The 14782-nt window shown below is 41.9% G+C and overlaps 1 protein-coding gene across 1 annotated transcript in view; it reads right to left on the bottom strand.

The window, feature by feature from the left end:
• Positions 1–451: 451 nt before the first annotated feature.
• Positions 452–14782, bottom strand: part of SLC13A5 (solute carrier family 13 member 5) — a 19874-nt gene continuing 5543 nt past the window's right edge. Inside the window, exons 2-13 of the mRNA XM_009278280.2 lie at positions 14631–14738; positions 11307–11435; positions 10292–10428; positions 9632–9846; positions 7476–7647; positions 6153–6275; positions 5395–5607; positions 4498–4619; positions 4095–4213; positions 2689–2850; positions 1337–1474; positions 452–586 (exon numbers count right to left, since the gene is read on the bottom strand). Coding sequence (XP_009276555.1) covers positions 458–586; positions 1337–1474; positions 2689–2850; positions 4095–4213; positions 4498–4619; positions 5395–5607; positions 6153–6275; positions 7476–7647; positions 9632–9846; positions 10292–10428; positions 11307–11435; positions 14631–14738 — 1767 coding nt within the window. The 3' untranslated portion in view covers positions 452–457. The remainder of the gene's footprint in view (positions 587–1336; positions 1475–2688; positions 2851–4094; positions 4214–4497; positions 4620–5394; positions 5608–6152; positions 6276–7475; positions 7648–9631; positions 9847–10291; positions 10429–11306; positions 11436–14630; positions 14739–14782) is intronic.

Here is a 14782-nt window from a genome sequence, read left to right as displayed (position 1 = left end):
AGGGATTTCTCTGTACAGCTGCTGACTTGTGGATATAAGTAATAGTTAATGAATTTTCAGCCTCTGCCTGAGTGCAGTGTTCAATGCTAATGATTTACAAGTACATACCAGTGATATGATAGTTCAAACCATTTGATACAACAGCCTGCCCTTTCTTTATTTGAAGTTCGATAAATTCTAAATGTTGACCTTGATTGAAGGTACAATAGATCACTTGATCATACTTATGATCCAGACACATGATCCTTAGGGTTGTGTAATTAAACAGCACTTTTGCCTCCAGCACAACCGGAATAAATTTGTGTTGGTTCATGCCTGAACTGATGTGTGACTCCCGGAAGGTAGCAAACACCTGACACTGGATCTGAAGTGGTGATGAGACTCTATATAGGGCTTTGGGCAATAGGGAGTAGTATTAAGGGTCCTTTCCTTGTTTAGCACATGAATTCTTCACTGCTCACTGGTTAGTTGTGCTGTTTGCCCAAGCTGGGAATGTGTCCAGCTCAAACATAGGTCTTCCCCATGTGTTGATGGCCAGTGTGACACAGAAGACTCCAATGATGTTCATCACTATTCCAGATCTAACCTGTGAGGACAAAAGTCCAAACCAACAACAATAACCAAACATCAGCACAGCAAATTGCAGCAAGGGCTATTTGTACATACACAAGAAAGACACATGGTCAAATAAACCACAGAAATAGCCATTGTACCCACTGCCCTATGTTCTTGCTTAGATGGAAACACCAGAGAACACACTGTGCAAAGCCTTAGAACACTTTGATATATAACTAGTCTAGGAGCTTTAAGGCATGTACAAGTTGCTCTTATTAGTTAAAGAACAGCTTCTGCCCCCTTCAAGTCTCCAGTTGGAAAATGGATAATGTTTGGGTATTCGGCACAGAACCTGGCACTGTTGTCTGGCAGGCAATCAGAGGACCAGAGCCTAGGACAACTGATCGTTACCTTCTGCTTTCAGCTCCAGTGGAAACAAGGCTTCAGCTACACTCACCAAAGCCCCAGAAGACTGGAAAGCACTGACTGCATTTTAACCCTTCAGTGTTTAAGAGACTTATGACTTGTCAGTTTTTAATTTCAATTGGGCTGGGCTGTATGTCTGCCAAAGCCTGTGAGAAAGGTACTGTTACTGCAGAGATGCAAATCTTTATTGCAATATTAACACCGTGTAAGAGAGGGGCATAGGCTGGTAGTTACAGACCATAAGAGCTTCCTGGTACTTTGGAAATACTCAGCTAAGAAAATTAAACTCTCACCGTATTTCAGGATAAAGCCAATGGAGAGCTTCAGATAAGAGACCAGGCAATTATCATCTTACCATATCCAAAACACGGATGTGGCCATAGGAAAACACTATCGCATTTGGCGGTGTTGCAACAGGTAGCATGAAGGCAAAGGAAGCACTGAGAGTACCAGGCAGCATAACATACAAAGGATGGATCTTGACAGATGCAGCCTACAATGAAATGGAGAGAATATCACACTGGAGGTGTTCCAAAAGAAAAGCATAAAAAACATTTCCCAGACCATTGAGACACACAGGCTCATTTTGTTTCCTGGTATTATATCACCAGAGTAATTTACAAGCATTTTATTCTGAAATCCACACGTGCTTCAAGATAACTTTGCTCTCGTTTCCTGTCCCACAACACTTAAAAACAATGCTTGATTCTTTCTTGTTGTTTGTTTTGCTCTACAGTATAATTTGGAGTTCTGATCAAATTTATCCAACGATCTTTTCTTTGACCTCAGACCACACTTTTGCCAGGGTAATACAGGGATGGGATTATAATTACTAGGCATGTGGAGTAACACTCTTAGACGTTACATAAACTCTGTGGGACTCAGAACTTAAGTGCCAATTTAAGTCACTAATAGCTCAGCACCTTGATTGGGATAATTGTACTTTGATGAAATGGTCTAGAATCAAGCGATTGTACTTTCCAAATTAAAGAACTAAGTAGCCTATTTTTTCCTTTATGCTACAATTTCAATTCTGCTCAGAAAAGGCAGCAAAACTTGCCAGGTTTTCCTCCGTAAGTTTTAAAATTGTTCTGGCTTCCTATGGAAAATGACACATTTCTAATAATCAGGCCTACCACTTTCTGTATTCTAGCATAAAACCATGAAGATGAAGGAACCATTCAAAGGGATGAATAGAAAGTGCTGGATTTTGTTTCGGGTTGGGTTTTTTGTGTGTGTGTTTCTCTAGTTCTGAGCTGATGGTTCAGATACAACCACAACAGAAGTAACTGATCTTTGTTGATCTGTATTAAAAAAGCGACTCTCACTTCACTTTCTCCAGGGCCACGGGACACACCTTACAGAAGGCTTGAACTGGCTTCCTTTTCAGTGAGGGTGCCATCCTGAATTAGCTTCTTCCCTCAAGAAGCTGGTTCTCAGGCTTCATGCATATAGGTAGGGCAGATTGGAGAAAGTTTGCATTCCCACTTTCTATCTACATATGATGCTATAAACATAGTAGTGAACACCAGCTAAAATCACTATCCATCATGGTATACTGTCAGATGGACTGTTTCATTACTGGCTTTCAGATTAACATTGGAGCAACAATCAAGACAGTAAATACAATATTGCTTTGCCACTAGAGACTGTCAGTTTAACTCTGATCTCCCAGTTGATAGAATAACAGGATGGAAGTAATCTTACCATGGATGAAAAGACAGGTAGGAAGAGGGTGGCTGTGGCGACATTACTGGTGCATTCGGTGAAGACAGCTATAATAAGCGAAAGTACTGTTGCAATGGCCCACGGTGGGATAGATCCTAGTGGAGTCATTTGATGACCCAGCCAAGCTGAAAGCCCAGAGTTCTGACAAGAAAAAAAAGTGTTTTTCAGTGAGGCTTAGAACCCCTAGCTTATGAACAGTGAACTCATGTTATGTGTAACATTCCTACCAAATAATGCTAAATGACTCCTGAATTATATAGACACCATCCGGGAAAGTACAATGATCTGTCACAAACACTAAAAGAAATTCCTTGCCAACTAGACATAATACTGAGTCCCACCTTCCTGATTTTTCTGAAACCCAAGTACTTGCTCACACTTTGGTTACAAAATTATGTTTTTTTGCTAAACAGAAACAATTATTGCTGAGACGATTGCAAATACTTAGTGTATCACTCAGAAGTTTCCTGGCATGTTTTTCTAAGGTTTCTGAAGATACTGATGCTGTATGAATGCTCTATTGTAGGAACATAGGCAGTGATTGACTCAGCTTACAAAACCTTTGACTTGATGACTTCTAATGCTCTGGAGCTTTAATAATGTAGGTATGATGTATGTAGATGAATGTAAGGCCCTAGAGCTTTAATTTGCCCCATGGTTTAAAACTACCTAACCACAAAACTTAGATCTGAATATGAATTTCCCCAAAGCATGGCACTGTTGATAGCTAAGGATTGCTTTGATTTAGATGCATCTTAGCAGTGATGAAGGAAACAATATGGTTCACCTCAAGATTCTTTCCTGTTTTGGGAATTCAGCTGCCTTTTCTGTGAATTTATGAACATAGGCTCAAACCATGGGCTTATGGAATGCAGCATATTGCCTGGCAGCAGCCACTGACAAGAAGTTCAAGAAACCCCACTGTACACAATTGCAGAAGATATCTACCCACAATGATTTTCTTCCTGACCACTTCAGTAGTAGTTTGGTTTAAATCTGAAGATAAATATCCTTTAAACAAACCTCAAATGGTTCTTACAAGTGTTATCTATACTTCTATTTTTCTAGCCAGGGCTGGGATCAGCGTGATAACAGAAATAAGAAAGGCTGCTTTTCTGGTCTGTCCAGCCAGTGAAGATCCCAAACTACTTAGCAGCCTCTAAGAGGTAAGATAAATTGAAGAAACTTGGTCAGAGCACATAAATTCCTGAAAAAGAGGCACAAACATTCACCTCTCCTCCCAATTTTTGCTAATTTGGATCTGCCTCCAGATCTGAACATCTCTACTGGGTTTGGCTTTGGGTGCATGCCCAGTAATACAGGACTAGATAACAAACCAGGGAAGTTCGCCTTTGAGTCAGAGAAAAACAGATGTCAGGACATACTGCGCTTGCATCAGCCAAAGCAAAACCTCCTCCCAGCAGCAGCACAATGCTCCAGGGCATCTTCCTCTGAACCACATTCCAGTCTAGCAGCGCGGCTGGTAAAAATGGCTTTTTTATATCTGAAGTGAGAAATGAAAAGCAGAACATGTTTTAGGAGAGTGAAGACATTTTGTCTCCTGTTCTATAAGATACTAGGGAAAGACCCAACAGGCAGATATGTATTACTGAGAAACCTGCACACAGTAAGGGTAATACACACGAGCAGGGACTGTGCCCCAGCCCTGCCCAAGAAGTGAGAGAGGTGAGCTACCCTGAAAAACTGCATGCAAATCCAGTATATGTTTCTGCCATGTTAGCTGGAGCTGGCTAACTGTTTCACAATGTTACAATTCCTCTTAAATACCTTCTTCAGTCTGTTCAGGGTCAGACATGCTTGGATTCCAGCCTATGAATTTGGGTTTATTAGCAGGAAGGATAAATAGTAGCAGGGCAATAAACACTGCAGGAGCAGAATCAGTGATATACCTAAAGAAGAAAAGAGAATATAGCTTAGAAAATAGACATCATTCTCCTAGAAGATGGCTGCCTTCCAGCATTGCAGTCACTGCTCTTTGTCATCCTGTTTGGGGCTTGTACATTAGCAAAATGGGTCATTAATTCATGCCTAAGGTCTCTCAGACCTGCCACAACACAAACACAGTAATAAAAGAAACGAGCTACAATACACATTAATAACCAGAGTCACAGATGACAATGGCTCCTGGGAGCAGGGTTCCCTCTCTGTGGTGAAGCCAAGATTCAACAGTTGTATCTCAAAGAAAGATGTGTAAAGAAATGGCCTGAATGATAGTCCCATCGTGCATTTTATATTCTTAATATGCCTCAGACATTATGCAAAGAAGCCATTCAAAGCACCAAATCAATTTCCCAGTGAGTTCTAAGCTATTGTTTAGAGGTGATATTACCGAATACTCAAATGACACTGCAACTGATTGGAGCTCATACAAACAAAATACTAACGTGTACATCAGTGTGACTGAGACCAGCATTACAGAATTTTCTCTTCCTTTAGGAGGTTCAGCTTGCTCCATGTCCCAGTCTCCAGCCTTCATTGCAGTACAAACTGCCAAACAATAGATCAATTGGTGATCCCACGCACAAGCGATAGGATCAAGCCCAGCAAACGTGCATTCAGATAAGGTTGGAATGAATGACCCCGCACTCAAAATGGAATGCAAGAGCAAAGGAATCGGATTCACAACCAAGAGAGTACAGGATGAAAAAAACCCTGAAAACTTACTTTTCTCCTTCTGGGAAAAGCCTGGTGGCCCAGCCTTTTACAAAGCCTGGGTGTCTGGAAAACCACAAGAGAACCAGCAAAACAAACATTAGGAGGACATTGAATTCAGCGTAAGAGATAGGGCCTAATTTCTTCATTTCTGCCTTCAGCACGTTGTATGCAGCTTTTTCTTTAGCAGTTCTCTCTGTCCCACAGCCCCAGCTTTTTTTAAAGCTTTAAGAAAAAGGGAGAAGAAAATACTGTAAGTATTAACATACTAGAGGGATTTAACATGCTTGCCACTCTGAAGCTGTCACTCCTGGGGACAGACACAGACTACAGCAGAGGCCAGGAACAAAGAAATTACAACAGTGTCAAAGTAATTCATGGGGACATGCCAGTTCTCACAGAAGAATGGGGTCTATTAATGGATGTAGGTCTCTGTCCAATTTGGAGCAACCTGGGATGAAAAACTCAAGTTTTGAATCAAGGATAGCAAAACAGATATGCTAGCTCTCCTAGGGTTGAAATTCTTAGATGTGAAATTGAAAAATAAAAAGGCAATTCTGTCTGAACATTAAGAATGTATAAAGCTTTTGCCTTAGTGCAACTCCCATGAACACAAAAGGTTTCCAGACCTCAAAAGTTGCTGTGAAATGGAACTGCTCTCTGCTACAAAATTAGTAACTTGTCAGTGCATTTGTTTCATCCAGATTTCTCAGTAAGCTGATCTGCATTAGCTGAGGGGTTTACACAATATCATGTAGTTAAATACTCACTTGAGTCCCATGAAGGAGCACTGTAGCCAAAGCCAAGCTAGTACCAACATCAGAATCATGTTTGGGAATGCAAACCCAAACCAGGAAGCAAAATTCACAATATCATTATTGTTGGGGTATAATCTGAAAAGAAAAGAAAAATGCTTTCTGTATGAATGTCAAAACATTTAGTAATCTACTCTCCCTTTAATATGTGCTAGTGACAATTATACATGTAAATCTAGGACAAGCAATCATAGGCAACATCCATAGCCTAACTGAAGTCAATAGGAAGACAGCCTGGATTTCAGAGCAGAACTAAATGATCCTCATTTTCCCTGTATTTTACTTTAATGCATATAGAGCTCATGTTGATATTTTAGGTCTCAGTAAGACAAGTGCTGCTGAAAGATCTCCCACACACTCTAGGTATCTTTCACTTCCAACATGCCTGCTCATTTATCCCAAGACAGGACATTCTTTCTTCCTCCCCATTCATTCTAATAAGAGAGCAAGAATTGTCTTTCCTGAAATTAATAGCTGCACTTCTGCTCACTTCCATAGAAGACAAAGTTGCTAGTTGGCTTAAAGGAATGAAGCCAGTGTTTTTAGAACAGCAATTTTTGTTCTTCCTTGCGTCCACCAATAATGACTGAAGGAAAAATATCACTAGCAAATTTCCAGCTCGGTGTTAAAACCAATGGGTAATGTGGCAGCTGAGGCTGAAGTACTCCCAACAGAAGGAAGCAATGTTGAGTGACTGTTGTGGAGTCTGCAAAATTTCCACTGTAGATTAGGTTGCATTTAAATCAATTCCCAAAGTCAGTTTAGCAAAGAGAGTATTTTGTGGATAACTCCTTTCCTTTACAACAGTATCTGTACAGTTTCCACAACCACAGCATGGAGGAATAGTATTATAGGAGAGGCTAAGCTATTTTTAGCTCTCTTCGGTGTGCTTATGAGAAGAGTTGATCATACATTCTTCTGATGCTCTTCACTGCAGTTCCTCTGCTGATACGCTGCATTTCAGTTGAAAAAGAGGCAGAAGAACCAGTATCTCATGATCAACCAGCTGCCTGCTGATTACCAGCAAGTATTTCCAAGTTTCTCGGGAGACCTATAATACCAGCACATAGCTGCCTAAAACAGGCTGAAGCAAAAAAATGAGGCCCATCACTTCATACACATTCCTCACTCTCAATTCATCAACTGATTATTGCTTATAGTTTGTCATCAACTGGTTATTGCTTATAGTTTGCAACTGAAACTGTCATCTAAGATGAGTCTGTTGGTCTCAGAAACAGTAAGGTAGTATAAGTAAGAGAAACAGCAAGAATGACTTACTGATTCATCTGGCCTTTCAATACCATGTTTGGGCCTGTCCCAGTGAGTGTTGCAGTTCCTCCAATGCTGGCAGCATAGCACACACAAAGTGTCATTCCCTTACATATACGCTTCCTCATTTTCTTTTCCTCAGAACATCTGGGGTCATCAGGGACTTGTCCATTGCTTATGACTAGACACAAAGAACACGACTTGCCTGAGGTAAAGTTAGGGAGGCAGAGAGTTCAGGACAGGGTCTGCAGGCTCAGCGCTTCCAGCTTGTGTATGCCATTTATTTTAATTCAAAAAACCACAGATACGTCCCTAAATACTTTGGACTCATGTTCATGAGGATCTGAAGAGAGAGGTTGACAATCTGGGTCTACATGATCCAAGGATGCTGTTGTCTGTATCGGTGCCACGGTTTCTCAGTAATTTCTTGTTTCACAGAGAGGCTTACCACCAGCCAGATATTGTAGTCACTGGAACCATTCCAATATCACAGTAAGAACCCACCTAGCTTTTACAGCTGTGAATATGGGCAGAAAAAAACCCACCCAAAACCAAATTCTTGCCTGGCATAACTGTTAAGATCAATATGTTATGTCTGTTTACATCAACCGTGTAATTTTGTGCTGTGTCCATTGTTCTCTGAGGTTAACAGTCTAATCTTGAAGCCTGACCAGACAAATGGAGCAGGACAATGAATTGATGGCAATTACAACCAACTCAACTATACCAAAGGGTATTTTTTGCACACATTTATTACCTTCACTACATGTTAAAATAAATTAGTCAGCAAAGCTAAGTAGATCCTTCTAAGTGGACAGAAAACCAGCAAAATTATTATTACTGGTCTTAGAGCAGAAGTCTGGTTTTGGGACTCAAGAATCAACACTAAAAAGAGTATTTGCAAATATGAAAACTTATCTTCAATATTCCTGTTTGGAAGCTAGAAATGAGCAACCTTACAGAGCACTCTGTGACCAAGTGGCATTCTTGTGGGCTTGCACATCTTACATAAACATGGTGTCTGAGCTTTGCACAATCATAGTGCATTCTCCCTTTACAAATGAAGTAAGAAATGAAACAACCAAAAGGCAGAGATCACAGCTGTATCTAAACTATGCCTCCAAGGTCCAAACAAATATGGCAGTTATGAGTCAATCTCATAACAGAGCAATGTCTGGCACACATAAACACCCTTCTTCTACACTGTGTCTTCCATGGACACATAAACCAGAAAATGGGCATGGTGTGTCCCAGGCAGGAAGCTTGAAATGTGGGACACAGTATGCACTACCCACATTTGCACTCATTCTTGCACGCAGTCACACAGGGAATCGTGGCAGATCAACTTGCTAATTCAGTGAAATCACATCTCCATGAAAATTCCCAAGACAATCCTTCCTCCTCTGAAAGAGAAAGGCACCACAGATCTGATCTTTAATAGTACTTAATAATATAGCCCTCCATAACAGCACAACAGAGCAGTGAAATCAGAGGGATTGAGTTTGTGCGCATGGTTCAAATCAAGTGAAACCTACTGCAGAACCACAGCATTGACAGAAGGACCTTGGGGAGTCAAGCATCAGGGCAAGATCATGCTTTAAATTGTTCCAAAGAGTAGTTTGTCTACTGTGTGTCAAATGACACTAGCTCCTCTTTTCCATGTATTTTTTAAAGTATTCCTCTTTCTTCTCCCCACCTCCACATACAATCTGGTCAATAAAGAGATATTTATTACCCCAGAACCAAAATAGGTTGCATTTGCACAAAATTTTTCAAACATTCCTACATGGCTTAGAACCTGAATCCCCACTGATAATCAGAAGATTTAGAAAGTGGGATGCTGGGGGGTTGGATGATATTTCCCACAGGACATGCTTTTCACTTCCCTGAGCAGGCAGTTAAATCTAGGGAAACTATGGGAGGATGACCCCAGCTTGAAGGAAAGAACCTAACAATCTGCATGGGATCTAGCACTAAGCATAACAAAATGACAGCCATCAAAATTGGAAGCCATTTTGTAAAACGTAGATGTCACGCATTTAGGGATTTTCAGTCAGATTACCATCCTCTTTCCTTGGAAAAGGTACAGAGAACTCCTTCTAGGTCAGGGAGCTCTGAGTGTAGCAAGTTCAGTAGAATCAACTCACTGCTGAGTAGGCCCTTACCATGCACTGAAGTGGGATCTGATGCATTCTTTTCCTCCAGCTCAATCACTGTATTTGTTTGCCCAGTTGCTTGTTCCATCACAGTCACATCATACTCTGTGTTGTCCATTTGATCCAGAACAGCCTGGACAATGGGAACCATCATAGCAGTGGTGGCTGTGTTACTTATCCACATGGACAGGAAGGCAGTGACTATCATAAATCCCAGCATGAGGCTGAAAAGAGAGAAACAGGCAGAGGAGAAAGGAGGAGAGAAAACAGACACTGCTAGGCTTTGTAGTCACTGAACTTAGAAAGTAGAGCCCAGACAGGGATGTGTGTAGCGTCCAGTAATACAAAGCAGGGCCAGATTCCCTTCTAGGACAGCTCTGCCACCTTCACTGAAGGAATCCCAGAAAGCCATTTAGCTCCTCAGTCTGCGCATGATTAAGTCTGTCATCATTTTGTCCCCAGTGGCAAGCATCTAGAATTTAGCCAGATGCTGGTTTTGGCTAAAGGACAAATAAACTGTTCCTGCTGCAAGACTTCACCTCTGGAAACTCTGTACAAGTGCAGCTAAAGAGGTTCTTGAAGGTTCCCTTCTCCGCTGACTGTTAAACACCACCCCTAGGCCTCTGCTAAATTGACAGAGGCAAGGAAGAAGTAATGTAATACTCTTACAGTGCAGGTTTCACCCCAAGAATCAGCAGGACCCTCAGCGCAATCCTTTTGTGAAGATTCCACTGTTCAACAGAAATTGCAACAATCAGCCCTCCAACGAAGAGCATGTTTGTGTCATTTAGGTACTGCAAGCACACCTGAAAGACAGAGAAGGTAGGTCAGGGGCCCAAATGTTGCCTCTTGCTAGCTTCACCAGTACATGTTGCCTTCCATCCTCTCAAAGCCATTTACTGCAACAGGCCCCATCCCAGCATTGGCAGAAGGGGCAGTTGCAGCCTCAGAGCTACCTCCAGTTTCCTGAACCCTTGATCCCCTGTTTAAGTGCTGAACTGTATAGTGCAGGGGCTCTTTGTGCATCATGAACCTTCTTTTTGGATCATCAGGAGTTAATAAAGTACAAAATGACAGCAGTTTCCTAAAACATTGTTAGGGGCTCAAAGTATTGTGTAGGTACTAGAAACGCTGGGCTCCAAAACGGATTTCTCAGCACCTTTAGCAACCACACCTGCCCTTACCAGCTTGTTGGTCAGTAGTGAACCTGGGCTATGGTACCTAACTATGGCCTCTCTCCCTTGGACTAGAGCACTAGTACAAACAGCCAGAGTGAGCTTTGGAGGGGACACAGTGTACTTGCTGGCATCATGCTGTCTACCCTGTTGGAAGTTTGTCCCATGCATTTTGAAATCTCCCAGAGGATATGTCAGCACTGCTTTCTCATGGGATGGGTTATGAACACACAAGCTGCTGGCACTAGTGGGATGCTCACCAGCAGGATCCACGCCCAGAAACAGACCTTCCCCTCTACCACCTCAAGTGCTACACCCTTAACGTTTTGGGCAAAGGTGTATTTAGTTCAGCATCTTCCCATACAGGAACGCTGAACACTGCTCAACATGTTCAAAAACAGTACCACAGAACTGGAGTGCCTTCCTATCAGACTTGTTTGCTAAATATTGATGGGGGCTCAGAGCAATGGATATCCCTGTATCAGATCTGGATTGAACAAGTTCCTTACTGATTTAGAGCTCTGAACTCCAAGCAGAGGGAAAAATACCACAGGCATGAGGGAGGTAACAGCCAGTGGGATCACTTCAGTGCACCAGTACACAGCCATGATGATGATGATATATGCACATTTGGCCTCCTGCAACATAATGGAAGACACATTTAAGCATAGAAAACTATTCTTAAACATAAGAAACACATTGGTAGCTCTTGTAAGGGGCCCAAACACACCATTGCCTGTAGCTTAACAAGTTATTCTGAAATAAGTAGCAGAGACATGAGGATTTAAACTTGTACTTTTAAACCTTGTTCTGAAGTAATTTGCATAAAAAGATCTTTTTGACCACAGTGTTTGTTCTAAAGCACCCCCACAAAATGTAGGGTGTGAAAAAAACAAACCTTCCACAACTGGGTAAGCACACAGTTTGCAGTGTGCAATTACCCCTTGGCAGTTGAGGTAAGCAGATTTCACATCTAGGAGCCAAGAATTTTTATTAGTGTTTGTAGATTTCGGCATTTCTATTTTGAGTAATTATTTTTAAATGGATGGCCAAATTTCCCAGTGTGGATGATTAGCTTGTCTGAAATTCACAAGCCTTCAAGGTGGGCCCAGTGACACACCTGAGCCCAGAAACTATATCACTGAATAATTTAAAAGTTCTTAACCTTTTAAAGTAACAAAGTAAAACTGTTTTTTTTTTTTGGTGACTAAGCACGTTAGAGGTACTTAATTACTTTCCCAAATCATACTGTGCTTACCTACTAAAGGGATTCCCTAGATTAGAAATGTTGCAACATGTCTTTTTATACTGTTGATCAGGCATTTCTGTAACCTAGCCCTCCTTGGTTTGTACTTTCAAAATTGTTAGGAGAAGCAAGCATTCATTAGTCAACAGTAAACAGTGTTTTAAAGCTTAAGTCAGTGTTCTGTAGTTCAGAATTTGCTCATATTTAGAGTATGTGTTTATAGGATTTTATTCTAATTCAACAAATGGGACTTTATTGCAAAAATAAATGGTGTTACAGTGACATTTAAAAATTTCCGTAAGGTGATATTTATAAATAGGGGTGTGTTTTCCTTCATTTTGTTGAGAAGCTTAAGACCCAGAAAACAACCTTTGTAAGTAATTTCAATTTTTTTTTCTTCAGGTTTCCAGGATATTAATTACAGCACAAGTTTTGAAAAAAATATTTCTTCAGAGACTGAAAGATATCAGACAGATCCTATTTAAGTCTCTTCCCTTAACAAATACGAGGTGAGCTCATGATACAATTTATGCTGTACCACAGTAACTAAGTGCTAGAACTGACTGTGGCTAATCTGTTGCCAGTATGAAAGACAGATAAACAATCCTAAGTGAATAAAATTCACAATACAGAAGAAGCACTATTTTTGCAGAGTGGGGAGTAAATAATTTATGTGAAGTTCAAAAATACAACTATGCTTATAAATTAACTCCAACAACAACAGCCAATTCAAACAACCAAAGATCTGGAATTAAATATATATCTGTATCTATACCTGTATCTACCTGTGATTTATGGGAACAGTCACAGAATGTTCCTTTGGTGTCTCTGTACAGTTGACAGGAAACATAGTGATCTGCCTTCTCACTGAGAGCTGAAAAAGCAGTCACTGATGGAAATGTTACTCTCCCATTGTGAAATACTGTAATTTCCCAGATTAGACTGATGACACAATGTTCCTACAAATACCGGAAAACTGAAGACATACTTATTTTTTTAGGGAAATTATCTTTCCTAGTATTGATCAAACTATGCTTATAAATTAACTCCAAAAACCACAGCCAATTCAAACAACCAAAGATCTGGAATTAAATATATATCTGTATCTATACCTGTATCTACCTGTGATTTATGGGAACAGTCACAGAATGTTCCTTTGGTGTCTCTGTACAGTTGACAGGAAACATAGTGATCTGCCTTCTCACTGAGAGCTGAAAAAGCAGTCACTGATGGAAATGTTACTCTCCCATTGTGAAATACTGTAATTTCCCAGATTAGACTGATGACACAATGTTCCTACAAATACCGGAAAACTGAAGACATACTTATTTTTTTAGGGAAATTATCTTTCCTAGTATTGATCAAAGTAGTGCCTAACAGTCAGGAATTCCTCTTTCTATAAAGCACCAGCATTCAACTGAAAGGCAGGGCTGATATTACTTAGACAGGTAAACCAGAATGGCTGGCAATTTGGTTTATCAATATCCATGACATTTTCCTGTACTTTAAAATACACTGAGCAATACAGGTCACTCAGAAGAAAGACTGTTTTTAGCATTAGAATAGCCTCTAAAGCTCTAGTAGGCTAAAATACTGTAAACTGAGCTTTCACGTTTTGCCAAGAAGGCTACAAGACGTTAAAGACCAAACTCTTCTCTGGGTTATTCCAATTTTATGCTGGTATAACTCCACTGAAAGCAAAGCAAGTTGTGCCATCGCCATCACTGGAGTAAGATGGATGTGGATTGGAGGATATTGCATTTGAAACCCTGTTACGACCACTGCATAACACACAATGCATGGCTTCTGACTGCACCACTGATGAAGAATGCCACTCAGCTACACTCCCAGAATCTCAGCAGCAGAGTGAGCTGGAGGACCCAGAAGTCCTGTCTTTCAGCCCACTGCAAGCATTACTAGATAATGCAAGACACAATTCTAAATGCGCAGGCCAGTTATGCATATATGTATCTTTGGCCCAAAAAGTATTGCATCTAATTTGCAAGATGGGTTGGGTCTGTGGGAGCCCCAGGTCCTGGCAGTGGCACAACCTTTAGGATGCATAGAGATTGGCCCAGAGCTCCTTCTGCAAATTCAGCTGCCTAGCACCACTGTCTGAAGATCCTTTGGGAGTGAAACCTGCAACACACGTTCCTGAGATCTGGGACTGAGTAGCTAACTGAGCTGCACAGAAATGCTTGAGATGGCAGGAAGGATCTGCTTCAGTCCACTGTGGAGAAGCAGAACTGCCTTGGCAGGGATCGGGCACTGCTTGCTCAGGTGGCAAAGGAGATGCTGTGGCAAGGGCGGACTGGGTGGACAGTGCTGCACAGGGGCATGTCTGGGGCATGGCCCCACACGAGGCGGTCAAGCAGGCTGGGTGCCCAGCAAGCCTGGACAGGGCCCTGTGTGGCTGGCTGGGACCAGGGCTCTTGGGCAGCTGGGCCCAGACCTGGGGCTCAGGGGGGTAGGCTCCTTTCAGGCAGCAAAGGCCGGACCTGGGGGGGCAGAGGGGTGGGCTCCTGTGGGGTAGCAGGGGCCGGACCTGGGGGGCTCTGTTCCCCGCATGGGCTCCTCAGGCACTTACCCGCGTCGGCACAGCGACCGGCAGCGGCAGCAGCAGCAGCGGTGTGAGGAAGAGGATGGCGAAGGACCGGTACCTCAGCAGGGGCCGCAGGCACGTCGGGGCCATCTTCTGTGGGGATACACGGTCAGGGCGCGGGGGGGGGGAGAGGCCGG

Source organism: Aptenodytes forsteri, unplaced genomic scaffold (genome assembly GCF_000699145.1).
Source record: "Aptenodytes forsteri isolate BGI_AS27 unplaced genomic scaffold, ASM69914v1 Scaffold66, whole genome shotgun sequence".
NCBI lineage: Eukaryota > Metazoa > Chordata > Aves > Sphenisciformes > Spheniscidae > Aptenodytes > Aptenodytes forsteri.
The sequence above is the reverse complement of the archived record's forward strand: the minus strand, read 5'-3'. Positions and strand labels throughout refer to the sequence as shown.